Source organism: Zingiber officinale, chromosome 8A (assembly GCF_018446385.1).
Source record: "Zingiber officinale cultivar Zhangliang chromosome 8A, Zo_v1.1, whole genome shotgun sequence".
Classification (NCBI taxonomy): Eukaryota; Viridiplantae; Streptophyta; class Magnoliopsida; order Zingiberales; family Zingiberaceae; genus Zingiber; species Zingiber officinale.
In genome coordinates, this window is record NC_056000.1 from 36,485,520 (window position 1) to 36,500,623 (window position 15,104).

Sequence of the window (15,104 nt, forward strand, 5' to 3'; positions counted from 1 at the left end):
ACGCTATCGACGCTCCACAATAAATTTCTTTTGATTGAGGTAAAATTTTCTTACTTGATTTCTTTCGATTACGAATTTAAGTATTGAAAAAAATATGTAGTGTTAATTTTGCATATATTCATATTTTTGTTTGTTATTCAAGTATGTTAAATGTTTACACATATTGAGGTGATAAGTACATTTGATGTTTGATTTGTTATATGAATGTGAGGAATGTCATTAATGATCATTCAAAAATTTGATCAATTGAATCATATCATTTATTCCATGAATAGACTTATCATATAATTTACACCAATATTTTATAATAATAATATGCATATAAAATGAATCATCTTTATGAAAAGAATTAAAATTAGATAGTCATATAATTAGAAAAATATGTTTTTATAATGTAAACATTTGACTTTATATCTTTACTAAGGGATCATTAACTCTCTATCAATTTTGTTTATTATTTATTTTTTAATATAAATTTTGAAAACAAATAGTCATTAATTAGATGATTATGTTTCTGAAATATTATGTTGATGATAAATTAGGTGAAATAACAATGTTGAGGTATTTTAAGAAAATACGAGATGAACCTACTTCAAACAAGTCATCTCCCCCTCCACCACCTCCTCCTCCTCCGCCTCCTCTACCAGCTCCTCTTGATGCTGACTCAAATGAGTATCCTAGTGATCCTGGGCTAAGAAAGCACATTCTTGAGTATAATGTTAATGAAAGGGAGATTGTTCGACGTTACTATTTGCAAAAAGGTCCTTTTCAACCTAAAAATCATGAATTTCCTTGGCGTTCTTGTCCCAAAGAGAAACGAAGATTCCGAGCTATATGGTTTAGTCTTCATCCTAATTGGCTAGAATACAGCATTGCAAAAGATGCGACTTTTTGTCTTTATTGCTATTTATTCAAAGCGGATCATGGTGGTCAAAGTGGTGGTGATTCTTTTGTTACTGAGGGATTTAAAAATTGGAGAAAGAAAGAAAAATTTAATGAACATGTTAGAAATCAGAGCAGCATTCACAACAGGTGCATGATGGCGGCTTATGATTTAATGAATCAAAAACAACATATTGAAACTTGTTTGGTCAATCAGTCTAGTCAAGTAGCTATCGATTATCGTGTTCGTTTGACAGCATCAATTGATTGCATAAGATTTCTTGTGCGTCAAGGATTAGCATTTCGTGGTCATGATGAATCAACAAACTCACTCAATCATGGTAATTTTCTTGAATTGTTAAGATTTCTTGCTGACCATAATGAGGATATCAATAGAGTTGCACTAGACAATGCTCCCTCAAATCTCAAATTGACATCGCCTGATATTCAGAAAGATATTATCAGATCCATTGCTTATTTAACCACTAATTCTATTCTTGAAGATCTCGGTGATGAATTATTTACTATATTGGTTGATGAGGCTCGTGATATATTTGTTAAAGAACAAATGGCAGTTGCTTTACGGTTTGTAGATGAAAGGGGAAATATTGTTGAGCGCTTTCTAGGCCTTGTACATGTAAGCGACACCACTGCCTTATCACTTAAAACTGCTATTGATTCTTTGTTGTGCCAACATGGATTATCTATATCTAATTTGCGGGGGCAAGGATACGATGGAGCTAGCAATATGAGAGGAGAATTCAATGGCTTAAAAAGCTTAATTATGATGGAGAACCCTTCTGCTTATTATGTTCATTGTTTTGCTCATCAACTGCAGCTTACACTTGTAGCTGTTACTGAAAATCATATAAGAATTTCTACTTTTTTTGATGTGGTTGCACAAGTGAACAATATTGTTGGAGCGTCATGCAAGCGAAGAGATATACTTCGTGACAAACAATTTGAAAAAGTTATTAAAGGAATTTGCAATGGTGATATCTTCACTGGACAAGGTATGAATCAAGAGATGACATTAAAAAGAGCTGGGAGCACACGTTGGGGTTCACATTATAATACATTGTTAAGTTTGATACATTTGTATCCTTCAATTATTGATGCTCTTTTATTTGTTGAAGAGGAGGGAAAAGATCACAAGCAAAGGGCACAAGCAAATAATCTGTTGGAATTGATTGGAAAATATGAATTTATATTTCAGATGCACTTAATGAAGAATATCTTGGGAGTCACGAATGATTTGTCGCAAGCTTTACAAAGAAAAGATCAAGACATTGTAAATGCCATGATTCTTGTAAGATCAAGCAAACATCAATTGCAAACTATGAGAGATGATGGTTGGGATTTGTTACTGAATGAAGTTTCTTTATTTTGTGTTAAGTATGAGGTAGTCACCCCGCACATGGAAGACTTGTTCGTCTTTCATGGGAGATCACGACGAAATATTGAAGGAAGGACAAATCTTCACTATTATCGTGTTGAAACATTTTATGAAGTGATAGATTTGCAACTTCAGGAGTTGAACAGTCGCTTTAACGAGGTGAACACGGAGTTGTTGTTGTGTATGAGTTGTCTTGATCCATCAAATTCATTCTCTGCTTATGATAAGAGAAAATTACTTCAGTTTGCTCAGTTTTATCCATCCGATTTTTCCCCAATGGAGTTAATGCATCTTGAGCCCCAACTTGATAACTTTATTTTTGATATGCGGAGTAGCAATCAATTCTCTGAGGTTGTGGGGATTAGCCAACTTGCTAAAAGGATGGTTCAATTGAAAAAACATCGTCTGTATCCTTTGGTGTATTTACTTTTGAAGTTAGCATTGCTATTACCTGTTGCAACTGCAACTGTAGAGAGAGTGTTTTCAGCAATGAAAATAATCAAAACCTCACTTCGAAATCGGTTGGGAGATGATATGGTAAATGATTGTTTGATACCATATATTGAGCGAGATATGTTTGATACCATTGATAATGAAGCTATTATTCAGCATTTTCAAAATATGAAATCTCGAAGAGTGATATTGTAAAAAACATATGAAGTTCATATATAATTTTTTTTATACATTTTCTGTGTTGTATTATTTTTTTTAATTTGTTGAATTCGCCCCCCCCTAATTGAAAATCCTAACTACGCCACTGCCTGCAGCAAGATTAGCAAAAAGATGAGAAGACTCAAGTACATTAATATCATTGTTCGATCCTGGCAACCCAAAATACGCATGCCAAATCCACATATCATAATCGCCTACAGCTTCTAGAATAATTGCTGGCTTTCCACTACGACCAGAATATTATCCTGCTCAAGCCGTTGGACAATTTTGCCATCTCCAATGCATGCAATCTAGGCTACCTAACATACCTGGAAAACCTCGTAGCTCACCAATATAAAGTAGCCTAGCAACATCGTGAGCATTTGGAGATCGTAGGTACTGCCCTCCAAAAACTTCAACAACGGCACGACAAAATCGTTTCACACTTTCAATAGCAATTGATTCTCCTATTTTAATGTACTCATCAGTAGCATCTGCTGGTACACCGTATGCTAATATCCGAAATGTAGCTGTTATTTTTTGCAAGTTTGACAAACCAAGTCTTCAAAGTCCATCTCTTCTTTGTATAAAATAGTTGTCATGATTAGTAACAACATCACAGATACGCATAAATAAATTCCGTCTCATTCTGAACCTTCTTCGAAACATTGCATCATTATACAATGCATTTTCGGTGAAATAATCATTGAATAGATTACGATCAGCAGCTTCATGATTACGATTGATCATCTTATGACCAGGAATTGAGCCTCAATGCCTGCTTTTGTTGCTTCCTTCATTGAGATAATTTAAGACAATTTGATTATAGGTAGAAATCACCTGAGCGATCAGTTGTTGCCTTGCACTAAAACTTTCTGCATTGTTATCATCATCAGAGCTTGAAGATGATAAATTTGATGAACCTTCAATATTGTTATCCATTTTCTGAGATAATTGAATGGATGAGGTACATGTTGCTTATGGGGTATGTATTTATAATGTATGTTATAAACACATTTGGACAAATATGCACAGATGACGTGACACAACAATGACAACATCGAGACAAGTTTAGCAGGCAACGTGACCGAGCATTGAACACATATTTTTGTGTGCCCAGATGATGTGACCTAACAATGAAAACATTTGGACAAATATGCACAGATGACGTGACACAATAATGACAACATCAGGACAAGTTTGGCAGGCGACGTGACATGACACTGAATCAAAATTTACATAATTTTATATTCACATTTTTTCACTATATAATGACTTACCCGATATTGGTATAACACATTGTATGTCAACAATTTTTGTGAGGGTTTCTCTTCTACTAAAATGAGTGCAACCCCCTGACAAGCTTCATACTCATTTGAAGAAGATAAACACTTATGTTATGTTTACCTTCATATTTCACAAAATCCAATCATTGGGATCAACCAATCGAAGGATCAATTCTGGGCAAGAGTTGAGAAAGAGTTTCATGCAGATCCAAATTTTGTGTTGGTGCGGTTTGCACTAACGATTTAACCCAGGTTTTGATGAATGACAAATAGGTTAAGTTAGGTTTATTGTTGATCTAACACTCTGATCGTGTGCAGGATAAGTCCAGACAGGTCGACAGGCTGACCGGATGTCTGGCACGAAGCCCAGCTAGGTCGACGGGCTGACCGGATAGCTGATGAGAAGTCCAAGCGGGTCGACGGGCTGACCGGACGCTTGGCAAGAAGTCCAGCTAGGTCAACGGGCTGACCGGATAGCTGGCGAGAAGTTCAGACGGGTCGAAGGGCTGACCGGACGTTTGGCAGGTAAGTAAGGTAAGTCACTGGAGGGGAGTGATTGCGAGGACGCGTTCCCGGAAAGGGAACATTAGGCGTCGATCCGGCTTAGATCCATTTCGGATATCTAAGTCGAGATCGTGACTAGATTCCGGTCTTGGAAAGACGGAATCTAAGTCATACTTTTTCTGTTAATTCATTGTGCTAACAATCTGTGTTGCAGGGTATATTTTGCCTCGGACTAACCTTGTTTTGCAGGAGAAGGAATCTCTGGAAAAAGGTGATCCGGGCGCCCGGAGGCAAGTTTTATCCTCTGCGTCGCCTCGCCACGTGGAGCATCCTGACTGGACTTACCATGTCGCACCAGGGCGCCCGGAAGGGATCCAGGCGCCCGGAGCAGCATATAAAAGAAGCCCCAGGGGTGGAGCTTCCAAAACAACATCTCTCAGAATTCCCAGATTGCTTTGCTGCTCTGTGCTCCAGCGACGCTAACAAAGCTCCGACAACACGCCCTTGCTCCTTAAGTTTTCTTTTCTGTCGGTACAGCTTTGTGCTTTGTTTCATTAGCATTTCTTGTACTCTTATTTTTGTAATCACATTCGAATTGCTAGTGATTGCCCAACGAAAGTGGTCAAGGACCACGGGCCTTCGAGTAGGAGTCGTCACAGGCTCCGAACGAAGTAAAATCAATTGTGTTCATTTACTTTTCCGCTGCGTACTTTTACACTCGAATTTTCGAATCAATATTCACCCCCCCTCTATCGAACGATCACGGTCCTACAAGTGGTATCAGAGCAGGTACCGCTCTGATTTGGTGCAACCACCAATCAAGCAAAGGGGGGTCGTTTTAAAGAAAAAAAATTATTAGATATTGTTTGTCTTTTAAATAAAACCTTACGCCTTTCGTTTTTCCCCTCCAAAATAGTTTTTGAAAAATACATCGCCATCTTTTCACCATTATTTAGTATTTAAAAAATATTACATTTTCAAAATTTTGAAATAATATTTTTTCAAATATTTTAATAATATTTTATTATTTTTTTCGAAAAAGCACTGCTAATCCAAGACCAAGTCTTGGGATTTTTTTCTGTTTCTCTGTGTGCAAGAATAATGACTCTTTAAGAAGGATGGAACCCCTGCGAATCACCACCATACGATCATGAAGACTTCAACTACTGGAAACGATTAATGGAATACTTCTTAGGAAGCGTAGACATCGATTATATGCTAATTTTGAGGAAACCTTCTCAAAACTCGGAACTGAACAAAAAGGTAAGTAACATTATTTGTAATGTTTTACCTAACAATATTTTATGCAGATTAGAAAAGTACAAGAATGCATATGAGCTGTGGACCTAGTTGATCAAGCTTCACGAGACGCCGATGGAGCTAGAAGATCAAGTTAAAGTCAAATATGGACTCGAGTCAAATCCAACGGAGAAGCCTACTGAATTAGGGGTTGCGCTCAAGATTAGTAATATTTATCAAAATACCCCTGCTAATAGTGGTTTAAATAATCAGCATGATGATAAGTATGAAATTAGTCCAAGTATGGTGCATGATAATCTAGATTTAAATGATTTAAATTCAAAATCACAAAATAATCTAGACTCTGATCAAGTCAATCAAGATTCTGATCAATTTGGCATCAACCTTGACTTGGTCAAACAGAACAATGACCAAATCAATTCAAATAATTTAATTAATTCAGAAAATTTAAAATTAGGTGAGCATTTAGACGTAAATAAGTCAAACATTAAAATAAATTTGAATTTAAATGCTAAAAAAAATGAGAAAATGGATCAAATCAATAAATACCCTGATAAAATATTTAATAATCAAGATAAAATCAGTCTAGAAAATGCTATCCAAAACCAAGATAATTTAATTAATAAAAAATTAAACTTTAAAGATAAAACTATTCTAATAAATTCAATTAACCATATCAATTTAAAAGACAAAGAAAATATAAGGATAAAATCAAACACTTTGATAAAATCAAAACGGAATTTAACAAACTTAAAATTAAATATTAAAGATAACAAATTAAACAAAAATAATCTAGAAATTTCAAAATTAACAATTAATAAAAAGCTAAAAGATAAACCGTTAAGAAAATATAATTCAAACAGTTTAGTTATTTCAAATTTTAAAATAAATAAAAACTTAAACTTTAAAAATAAGTTATTAAAGAAAGATAATTCAATTAACCCAATAAAATTGAAATTGAAAAAAAACTCAAATATTAAATACACTCTCTTAAAGAAAGATAATTTGACCAATTTAATTAATTCAAAATTAAAAACTTAAATTTAAATTACAAATTAAACATTAAAACTTAACTAAAACCAACTCTAATTATACAAAAATCTTAAATTAATGGCCAATAATTTGGGGGAGGCTCTAGAATAGCTGACACCTCTAAAACTAATCTGCCCGAAAAGGGTAACCCCAACCAACCTACCCGACAGGGTAATTAGGACTAGTTAAAGAGGGTTCAAGTTTAACTTGAATCATAGTACTGGTGAAGTTTTTTGATGATAGTACGTTGGGGAAGCTTGGGCATCGTATGTCTAGAAAGATATGACTTCAATCTGGTGCATTTGGCCAAGTTGAACCGACCAAAGCTACCTTTAAATGGATCCTAACTAGTTAGACCAAGGTTTAGTACTAAGCTCCGTGGATAGGACTATTCGGAAAACCTCGAAAGGTTGGTTACTTCTAATGACGTCCAAGTGACTCACAAAGCTTAGAAGTTTATCCGAAGAATGCCTATTTGTTGAGACCAAAGCTAAACCTGAATCTAACACAAGTTAAACCAAACTCTGTAATTAAATCTAATTCATCTCACAAAATTATAGGATTCCCTGATTGATAATCTAGATCGGGTGAGATAAATAAGGATTAAATTAATTAATTTTCAAACTAAATTAAAATTAAATTTTGAATTTCAAATTAAAATTAAATTTCGAATTTCAAATTAAATTAAAATTAAAATTTGAATTTCAAATTAAAATTAAATTTCGAATTTCAAATTAAAATTAATTAAAATTAAATTTCGAATTTTAAATTAAATTAAATTAAATTAAAATTAATTTTTTTTTAAAAAAATCTATTTTAAAAATTAAAATTTTTTAAATTAAAAATTTATTTTAACCTAAAAATTATTTAACTTAAAAATTTAACTTTAAAAATTTTATATTTAACTTTAAAATCTTTATTCTAAACTTAAAAATTATCTTCAAAATTCTTTTAAAACTATTTTAAAAAGTATTTTAAAAATTCCTTTAAAAATTATTTTAAAACATTTTAAAAATTGTTTTAAAAAAAAACTCTTTTAAAAATTATTTTAAAAATTTTAAAAATTTCTTTTAAAAATTATTTTAAAACATTTTAAAAATTATTTTAAAAACTCTTTTAAAAAATTATTTTAAACCATTTTAAAAATTATTTTAAAATTACTTTTTAAACTCTTTCAAAAACAGAAAAAAAAAAATTTAAAAAAAATCTTTTAAAAATTAAATCTTTAATAAATCATTTTGAAAAATTCTTCTTAAGAATATTGTTTACTTTGATAAAATGTTGTTAACTTACAAAAAATTATTCTTATTGATTATTTAAACTTTAAAAATTATTATTTAGATTTTAAATTTTTTTCTTAAACATTATTTTAATCTTAAATTAAAACTTATTAAAACTTATTAAAACTTAATTTAAACATTACTTTTCAACTTAATTTAACCTAACTGAAAATTAAAACTTAATTACAATTAAGATTTAAAAATTTAACTTAAACTTAAAACTTAAACCTAAATTAATCACTGATATTAATTTAAATCTAAAATCAAAACTGAATTGAACGTATTGCCATTAAATAATTATAAAAATCATTTTAAAATCTTGTTAGAAATCCCTTAAAAAAAATAATAATAATAATTCTTTTAAATTCATTTAAAACTTAGACACCTAACTTAAAAACTTAAATTCCGTTAACTTTAACTTTAAACTTAATTATGTAATTAATAAGTAGAACTTAACTATTTAAGTTTAACTTTATTTGAGAACTAAGCTTGATTTGATTAGCACCTAGGTTTAGCCTTAGTAAAAATATTAAAATTACTCTAAGTCATTTTTTTAATCAACCTTTAAAATATTAATTATTTTTATTAAAACATAATTAAAGTTTGACTTAAATTGAACCTTACTTAACCTTGTGTAACGCCCGAAAATTCTCGGAATTTCTTTAGAAATATTCTATGATTTTTCTGGAATTTTAGGATATTTTTGACCTATGGTTTACGGATAATTCTAGTAACCAATTGAACCCAGTAGGACCGTGCTGAAAGGAAAGGGAGACAATTTTATTTAAGTTAGAGTTGGGCCGAAAGTTCCACTTAATATAAATAGAAAAGTTAAGTGGGGTTTGGTTTATTTTGTTTGGTTCGGCAACTTCTCCTCCTCTCCAACCCTCACCGCCGACGCCCCTTCTCCCTCCTCTTTCTCTCTCGGCGCACCAAGCCTAGGGCCCCAGGGACATCTTCCGACAGCGGCTCTGACACAAGGACGCTCCCCTCCGCAAGAGGAACGTGTTGGCGCAAGAAGACTATCGAAAGGATCGTCTTCTCCGGAAACCTAGCGACTAGAACCGTAAGGAAACTAGCGTACGAGGTAAGAAACCCCTCACCTGCGGTATAAGTAGCTTCCGTGTGAATTTTATGTTTTAGTTGAGCAGTACATAGACTTTTGACACAAGGGATGTGAATTAGCGCACACCAAGTGTTCGATTAAATTGTTCATCGCAGTAAAATGCAACTTAGGCATTTTAGTAGCTTAGATAAATGCAATAGAAGCATTTTTACAGATTATTTAGCTTTGCTTCAGCTTTTACAGGATAAGATGTCCAATGGGTGGGCTCCCATAGTCGCCTCTAGGTTCAGACAACCTAGCTCTAGGTTCAGATAACCTGGCTCTAGGTTCAGATAATCTAGAAAGAGCAAGGCAAGCAATAATTAGTTATATTCAGTATTTTACTTTTCAGTGGCACTGTATAGGATTAGATATCCATTGGGCTGGGCTCCCATAGTCGGTCCCTAGGTTTAGATAACCTAGTAAACCCTACTAAATTCGGGACTTGCAAACCCGGGTCTAGTTAGGGACGCGCGCATAGCACGTACAGTTGCCGGGCCCAAACAACAGCATGTATATGTATTTTCATCTATTATGTATGTAGTTTTAAACTCTCACAAAACAGTTAGGTGAGATCAGCATAGCTTAAGCATTTGCTAGAATTAGCTCAGTTTATGCTTCAGTTCAGCTTATAACTCTTATGATTATGTATGATAGCTCTATGTTCAGTTTTTATTACACATGCTTTAGATGATAGTATGCCTTGACTAGCTTTGATTTCTATGTATGATAGCATGCCATGTTTTAGTTTAATCAATACACATTTCAAATAGCATGTTTTAAAATCATGAATTGCATCGTATGCATGTTTTAGTGAGGTAGATGGTTTCTTACTAAGCGAAAGCTTACAGATACTTTTTCCTTATACTGCAGATAAAGGTAAAGGAAAGATGGACTAGAGGAAGCTGGAGGGCAATGTGATGAAGATGTGTGTGGATGGAACTTGGAACAAAGATCTTAGGAGTTTTAGCAAGTTTAACTATTAGAACTATGTTATTTTAGTTTTTGCCGTTCAGTTTGCTTAAATGTTATGAATTAGTGGATTATGCACCATGACATGTGTAGAATGCTAGATAATTGATGTTAGGAGGCATTTCATTTAGTTTGGAATTGATATGAGGGATTTTGGCACGAAACAGTGCTGAAATCAGGCTTCTGGTGTGAAATCAGAAACCCCAATCGATCGACCGATCGATTGGGGCTTCTCAATCGATCAACCGATCGATCGAGAAGTTCGCACCGCGAACAGTAAGCTCCTGGATCGATCAGCCGATCGATCCGGATGCCTTCTGTCGCAAACAGAAAGCCCCGGGATCGATCACTGGATCGATTGGCCAGTCTGGATCGATCAGCCGATCGATCCAGAATATTGCCCGGAGCACAGTAGCGTGCTGAATCGATCACTGGATCGATCCAACCTAAGTTCCGTATACAGTAGCCACCTGGATCGATCAATGGATCGATCCGGCCATTCCAATCGATCCGTGGATCGATTGGGAGGCCTGATATCAGCAAGAAACTCTTAGTTAAGTTCCTTGACCATTGGGGGATGTAATATATGTCATGAATAGTTTAGATTATACCTCTTAGCACATGTAGAACCAAGAAAGGATAATAGTTTAGCAAAATTTTAATTAGTACAGCTTCCGCACCTAGATTTAGTAATGGTCATGGAATAGTTTATCACAACATAATGTGACGGTCCGGCCTTACAGCCTAGTCAGTAGAAGGCGGGTCGTTACAGAGTGGTATCAGAGCAAAGTTTCATACTTCCTTCACACACATCAGCATTGAACCTGCAGCTTCCAAGTAAGAATACCTCTCACTTTGTTAGTTTATTATTTTCCTGTTTGTAGATAACTAAAGTATGCTTATCTGTGATAGTAACTAACATGATAGTATTAGCTTTGTAAACATGATGCTTTAGTTATGTATGTCCTCTCTTCCTTTAGAAATGGCAAGAGGACGCCCAGCTAGAAGGGCACCAGCCACTGAGCCCCAGCATGAGGCAGACAGTTCAGTGCCTCCCCCAGACCTTACAGCACTAGTGGCTCAGTTACAGCAGCAGCTAGCGGAACAGCAACAGGAAATAGCCACCTTAAAGGCTAGTCAGCAGAATACCCCCACAGTCACCCCGGAACCAAACCTAGCAACGCCAGTAGTCTTAGAGGTTCCACCAGTCCAGCCTACAGCACCAGTAGCCCCAGCAACAGAGGCAAGAAGAGAAGCCTATCTGATCCAGTGGCAGAGAGTCAAGCCCGAGAACTTCTCTGGCACCAGTGAACCATGGGATGCTCAAGCCTGGTTCAAAACACTGGAGAGCACGATGGAGCTTTTGGACTGGCCAGAGCATGAAAAGGTGAAGTGCGCCTCCTTCTGCTTGATAGGAGATGCACGTATGTGGTGGGAGAGAATTAGAGCAAAGCGCCCAGTAAACCAGATGACATGGGCTGCCTTCGAGAAAGAATTCTTCGAGGAGTTCTTTCACATGCGGGTCACGAACCGCCACTACGACGAGTTCACAGAGTTTCGCCAGGGCAACCTTTCAGTGGAGGAAGCCGTGAAGAAATTTAACAGATTGGCTCGTCTATGCCCTGAACTAGTCAGCACAGAAAAAGAACGAGTCCGGTTGATGCTTAAGATGCTGAGGCCGGAAATAGCAATGAACGTGGCTAGCGGCGTTCATAGGCCGCAAACCACCGAAGAACTAGTCAGTGCTCGACCACCGAGCACTACCGAACAATATCAAGCGAGCAAGTCCTCTCGAGTCCAAAGGGTAAGGAGGCTCGGTACTCGAAACAACAGGCCACTTAAGCTGGAAAGGAACTCCAAGCGCAAACTGGAGTTACCCAAAGGGAGGACCACCCAGCCTAGTTATCCCAAGTGTGCTACTTGTGGGAAATTTCACCCAGGAGTTTGTCGCAAGGGTACACGAGGATGCTTTGAATGTGGACAAGAAGGGCATATGGCTAAGCAATGCCCGAACAAGACAAGTCTTCCTCAACCACAGCCAATACAGTATAGAGGCCAGCCAGCACAGCTACATCAGATGCAGGCCGTTTTAGATGGTCCACACATCAGCCAGGGCAGACTAGAAGCTCCTCCAGCTACGACCAATGCGAGGATCTACTCACTCACCAGAGAGGACGCAGCGAATGCCTCGACAGTTGTTACAGGTCAGATTAGTATTTTACAGCAAAGTACAACTGTCTTATTCGATACTGGGGCAATCCATTCATATATATCCAGGGCATTTGCTGAGATGTTAGCAGTAGCTCCAGAGGTACTCAGTAGCCAGTTCCTTACGACGTTACCCTCAGGAGAAATCATGGCGTCTACGCACTGGCTCAGAGCAGTGCCGGTCACTATAGCAGACAGAGAACTCTTTTGTGATCTGATAGTGCTAGATATGACTGATTATGAAGTTATCTTTGGAATGGACTTCCTGATTAGATACGGTGCCTCTATAGAGTGCCGTAAACAGAAAGTCGTATTCCAACCTGAAGTAGAAGCACAGTTCGAGTTCATCGGGGAACCCAAGAGAAAAGCCAAGAAATTTCTCTCAGCTATGAAGGCATAGAGATTAATGGATTCAGGGTGTACGGGATTTTTAGCACATGTAGTCAGTACCGGTCAGGACAAGGACCAACAGCTAGCAGAGGTCCGAGTTGTATGTGACTACCCAGCAGTCTTCCCTGAAGAGTTACCAGGCTTAGCACCAGATAGGGAGATTGAATTCGAGATAGAACTCATTCCTGGTACAAATCCTATCTCCAAGGCATCCTACCGCATGGCTCCAGCAGAACTGAAGGAACTTCATGAACAACTACAGAAGCTGCTTGACAAAGGCTTCATACGCCCTAGTCACTCACCATGGGGAGCGCCTGTGTTGTTCGTGAAGAAGAAGGACGGGAGCATGCGCCTGTGTATAGATTACCGGGCACTGAACCAAGTTACCATCAAGAACAGGTATCCTCTTCCCAGAATAGATGACCTGTTCGATCAGCTAAGGGGAGCAGCAGTGTTCTCTAAGATAGACCTCAGATCAGGTTATCATCAGGTGAAAGTTAAAGAAGGGGATATACCCAAGACAACATTCAGGACTAGATACGGACATTACGAGTTCGTAGTCATGCCCTTTGGCGTGACAAATGCTCCAGCTACTTTCATGGACCTCATGAACAGGGTATTCAGAGAATACTTAGATAAATTTGTTATCGTATTCATCGATGACATTCTTATCTATTCAGGAACTCAGGAAGAACACACAGAGCACCTGAAAACAGTATTGCAGACCCTTCAGCAGAACCAACTGTATGCCAAGTTCACGAAATGTGAATTTTGGTTAGATCAGGTGTCCTTCCTGGGTTACATCATCTCAAAGGATGGTATCATGGTAGACCCCAGTAAGATAGAAGCTGTGAGCAACTGGAAAAGACCCAATAACGCTAGTGAGATCAGAAGCTTTCTGGGATTAGCAGGTTATTACAGAAAGTTTATAGAGGATTTCTCCAGGATAGCCTCCCCACTGACAGCTCTTACTAGAAAGAACAGAAAATTTCAGTGGACAGAGGACTGTGAGAATAGTTTTAGCGAGCTGAAAAGAAGATTGACCAGTGCACCTATACTGACTCTACCAGAAAACGCAGATAGCTTTGATATATATATAGTGATGCCTCGAAGTTGGGACTAGGAGCAGTGCTGATGCAAGATGTCAAGGTAATCGCCTACGCCTCCAGACAACTCAAGGATTATGAGAGGAATTACCCCACTCATGACCTTGAGCTTGCGGCAGTGGTGTTCGCTCTCAAGATTTGGAGACATTACTTGTATGGAGCTCAGTGCAGAGTGTATACAGATAATCAGAGTCTGAAGTACTTCTTCACTCAGAAGGATCTGAATATACGATAGCGCAGATGGCTAGAGCTGGTCAAGGACTACGATATAGAAATCCTCTACCACCCAGGAAAGGCAAATAGGGTAGCAGATGCACTTAGTAGAAAGTCCAGTGCTGCCTTATTATCTTTAGCAGTCATGTCACCACCCCTACAGAAAGAGATCTCAGATTTCGGTCTCGAGCTCGTAGTCGGACAGCTCTCTAATATGACATTAGAGTCTACCTTGCTCGGTGACATCCAGACAGCTCAGGAGCAGGATCCTGAAATTCAGAGAATCAAGCAAGGTTTAGCAGAATCAGAAGGTGGATAGTTCAGAATATCAGATAGCGGGGTATTATATTTTGGTGACAGATTATGCATTCCAGATCAGGAGGAACTACAGAGGAAAATCCTAGACGAGGCTCACAAGACTCCTTATGCGATGCATCCTGGCTCCACCAAAATGTATCAGGACTTGAAGAAACGTTTTTGGTGGCCTGGGATAAGAGAGACCTCACTCGATATGTCAGCACCTGTCTAACCTGTCAGAGGGTTAAGGCAGAACATCAGAGACCAGGGGGAGTTTTGCAGCCCATACAGATACCAGAATGGAAGTGGGAAGACATATCTATGGATTTCATCGTGGGATTACCCAGAACCACGAATGGTTTTGATACCATCTGGGTAATAGTCGACATATTGACTAAATCAGCCCACTTCTTAGCTATCAGGATCTCCTACTCCATGGAACAGCTAGCTCAGTTGTATCTCAAGGAGATCGTTAGACTACATGGAGTCCCACGAACCATTATATCAGACAGAGATAGCAGA

At 37.1% G+C, this 15,104-nt stretch overlaps 1 protein-coding gene across 1 annotated transcript; it reads left to right on the plus strand.

The window, feature by feature from the left end:
* Positions 1-553: 553 nt before the first annotated feature.
* On the plus strand, positions 554-2,926 carry LOC122010687 (zinc finger MYM-type protein 1-like). Its single transcript, XM_042567191.1, has one exon. The coding sequence runs from the start codon at positions 554-556 to the stop codon at positions 2,924-2,926; it is 2,373 nt and encodes a 790-aa protein (XP_042423125.1).
* Positions 2,927-15,104: the final 12,178 nt, after the last annotated feature.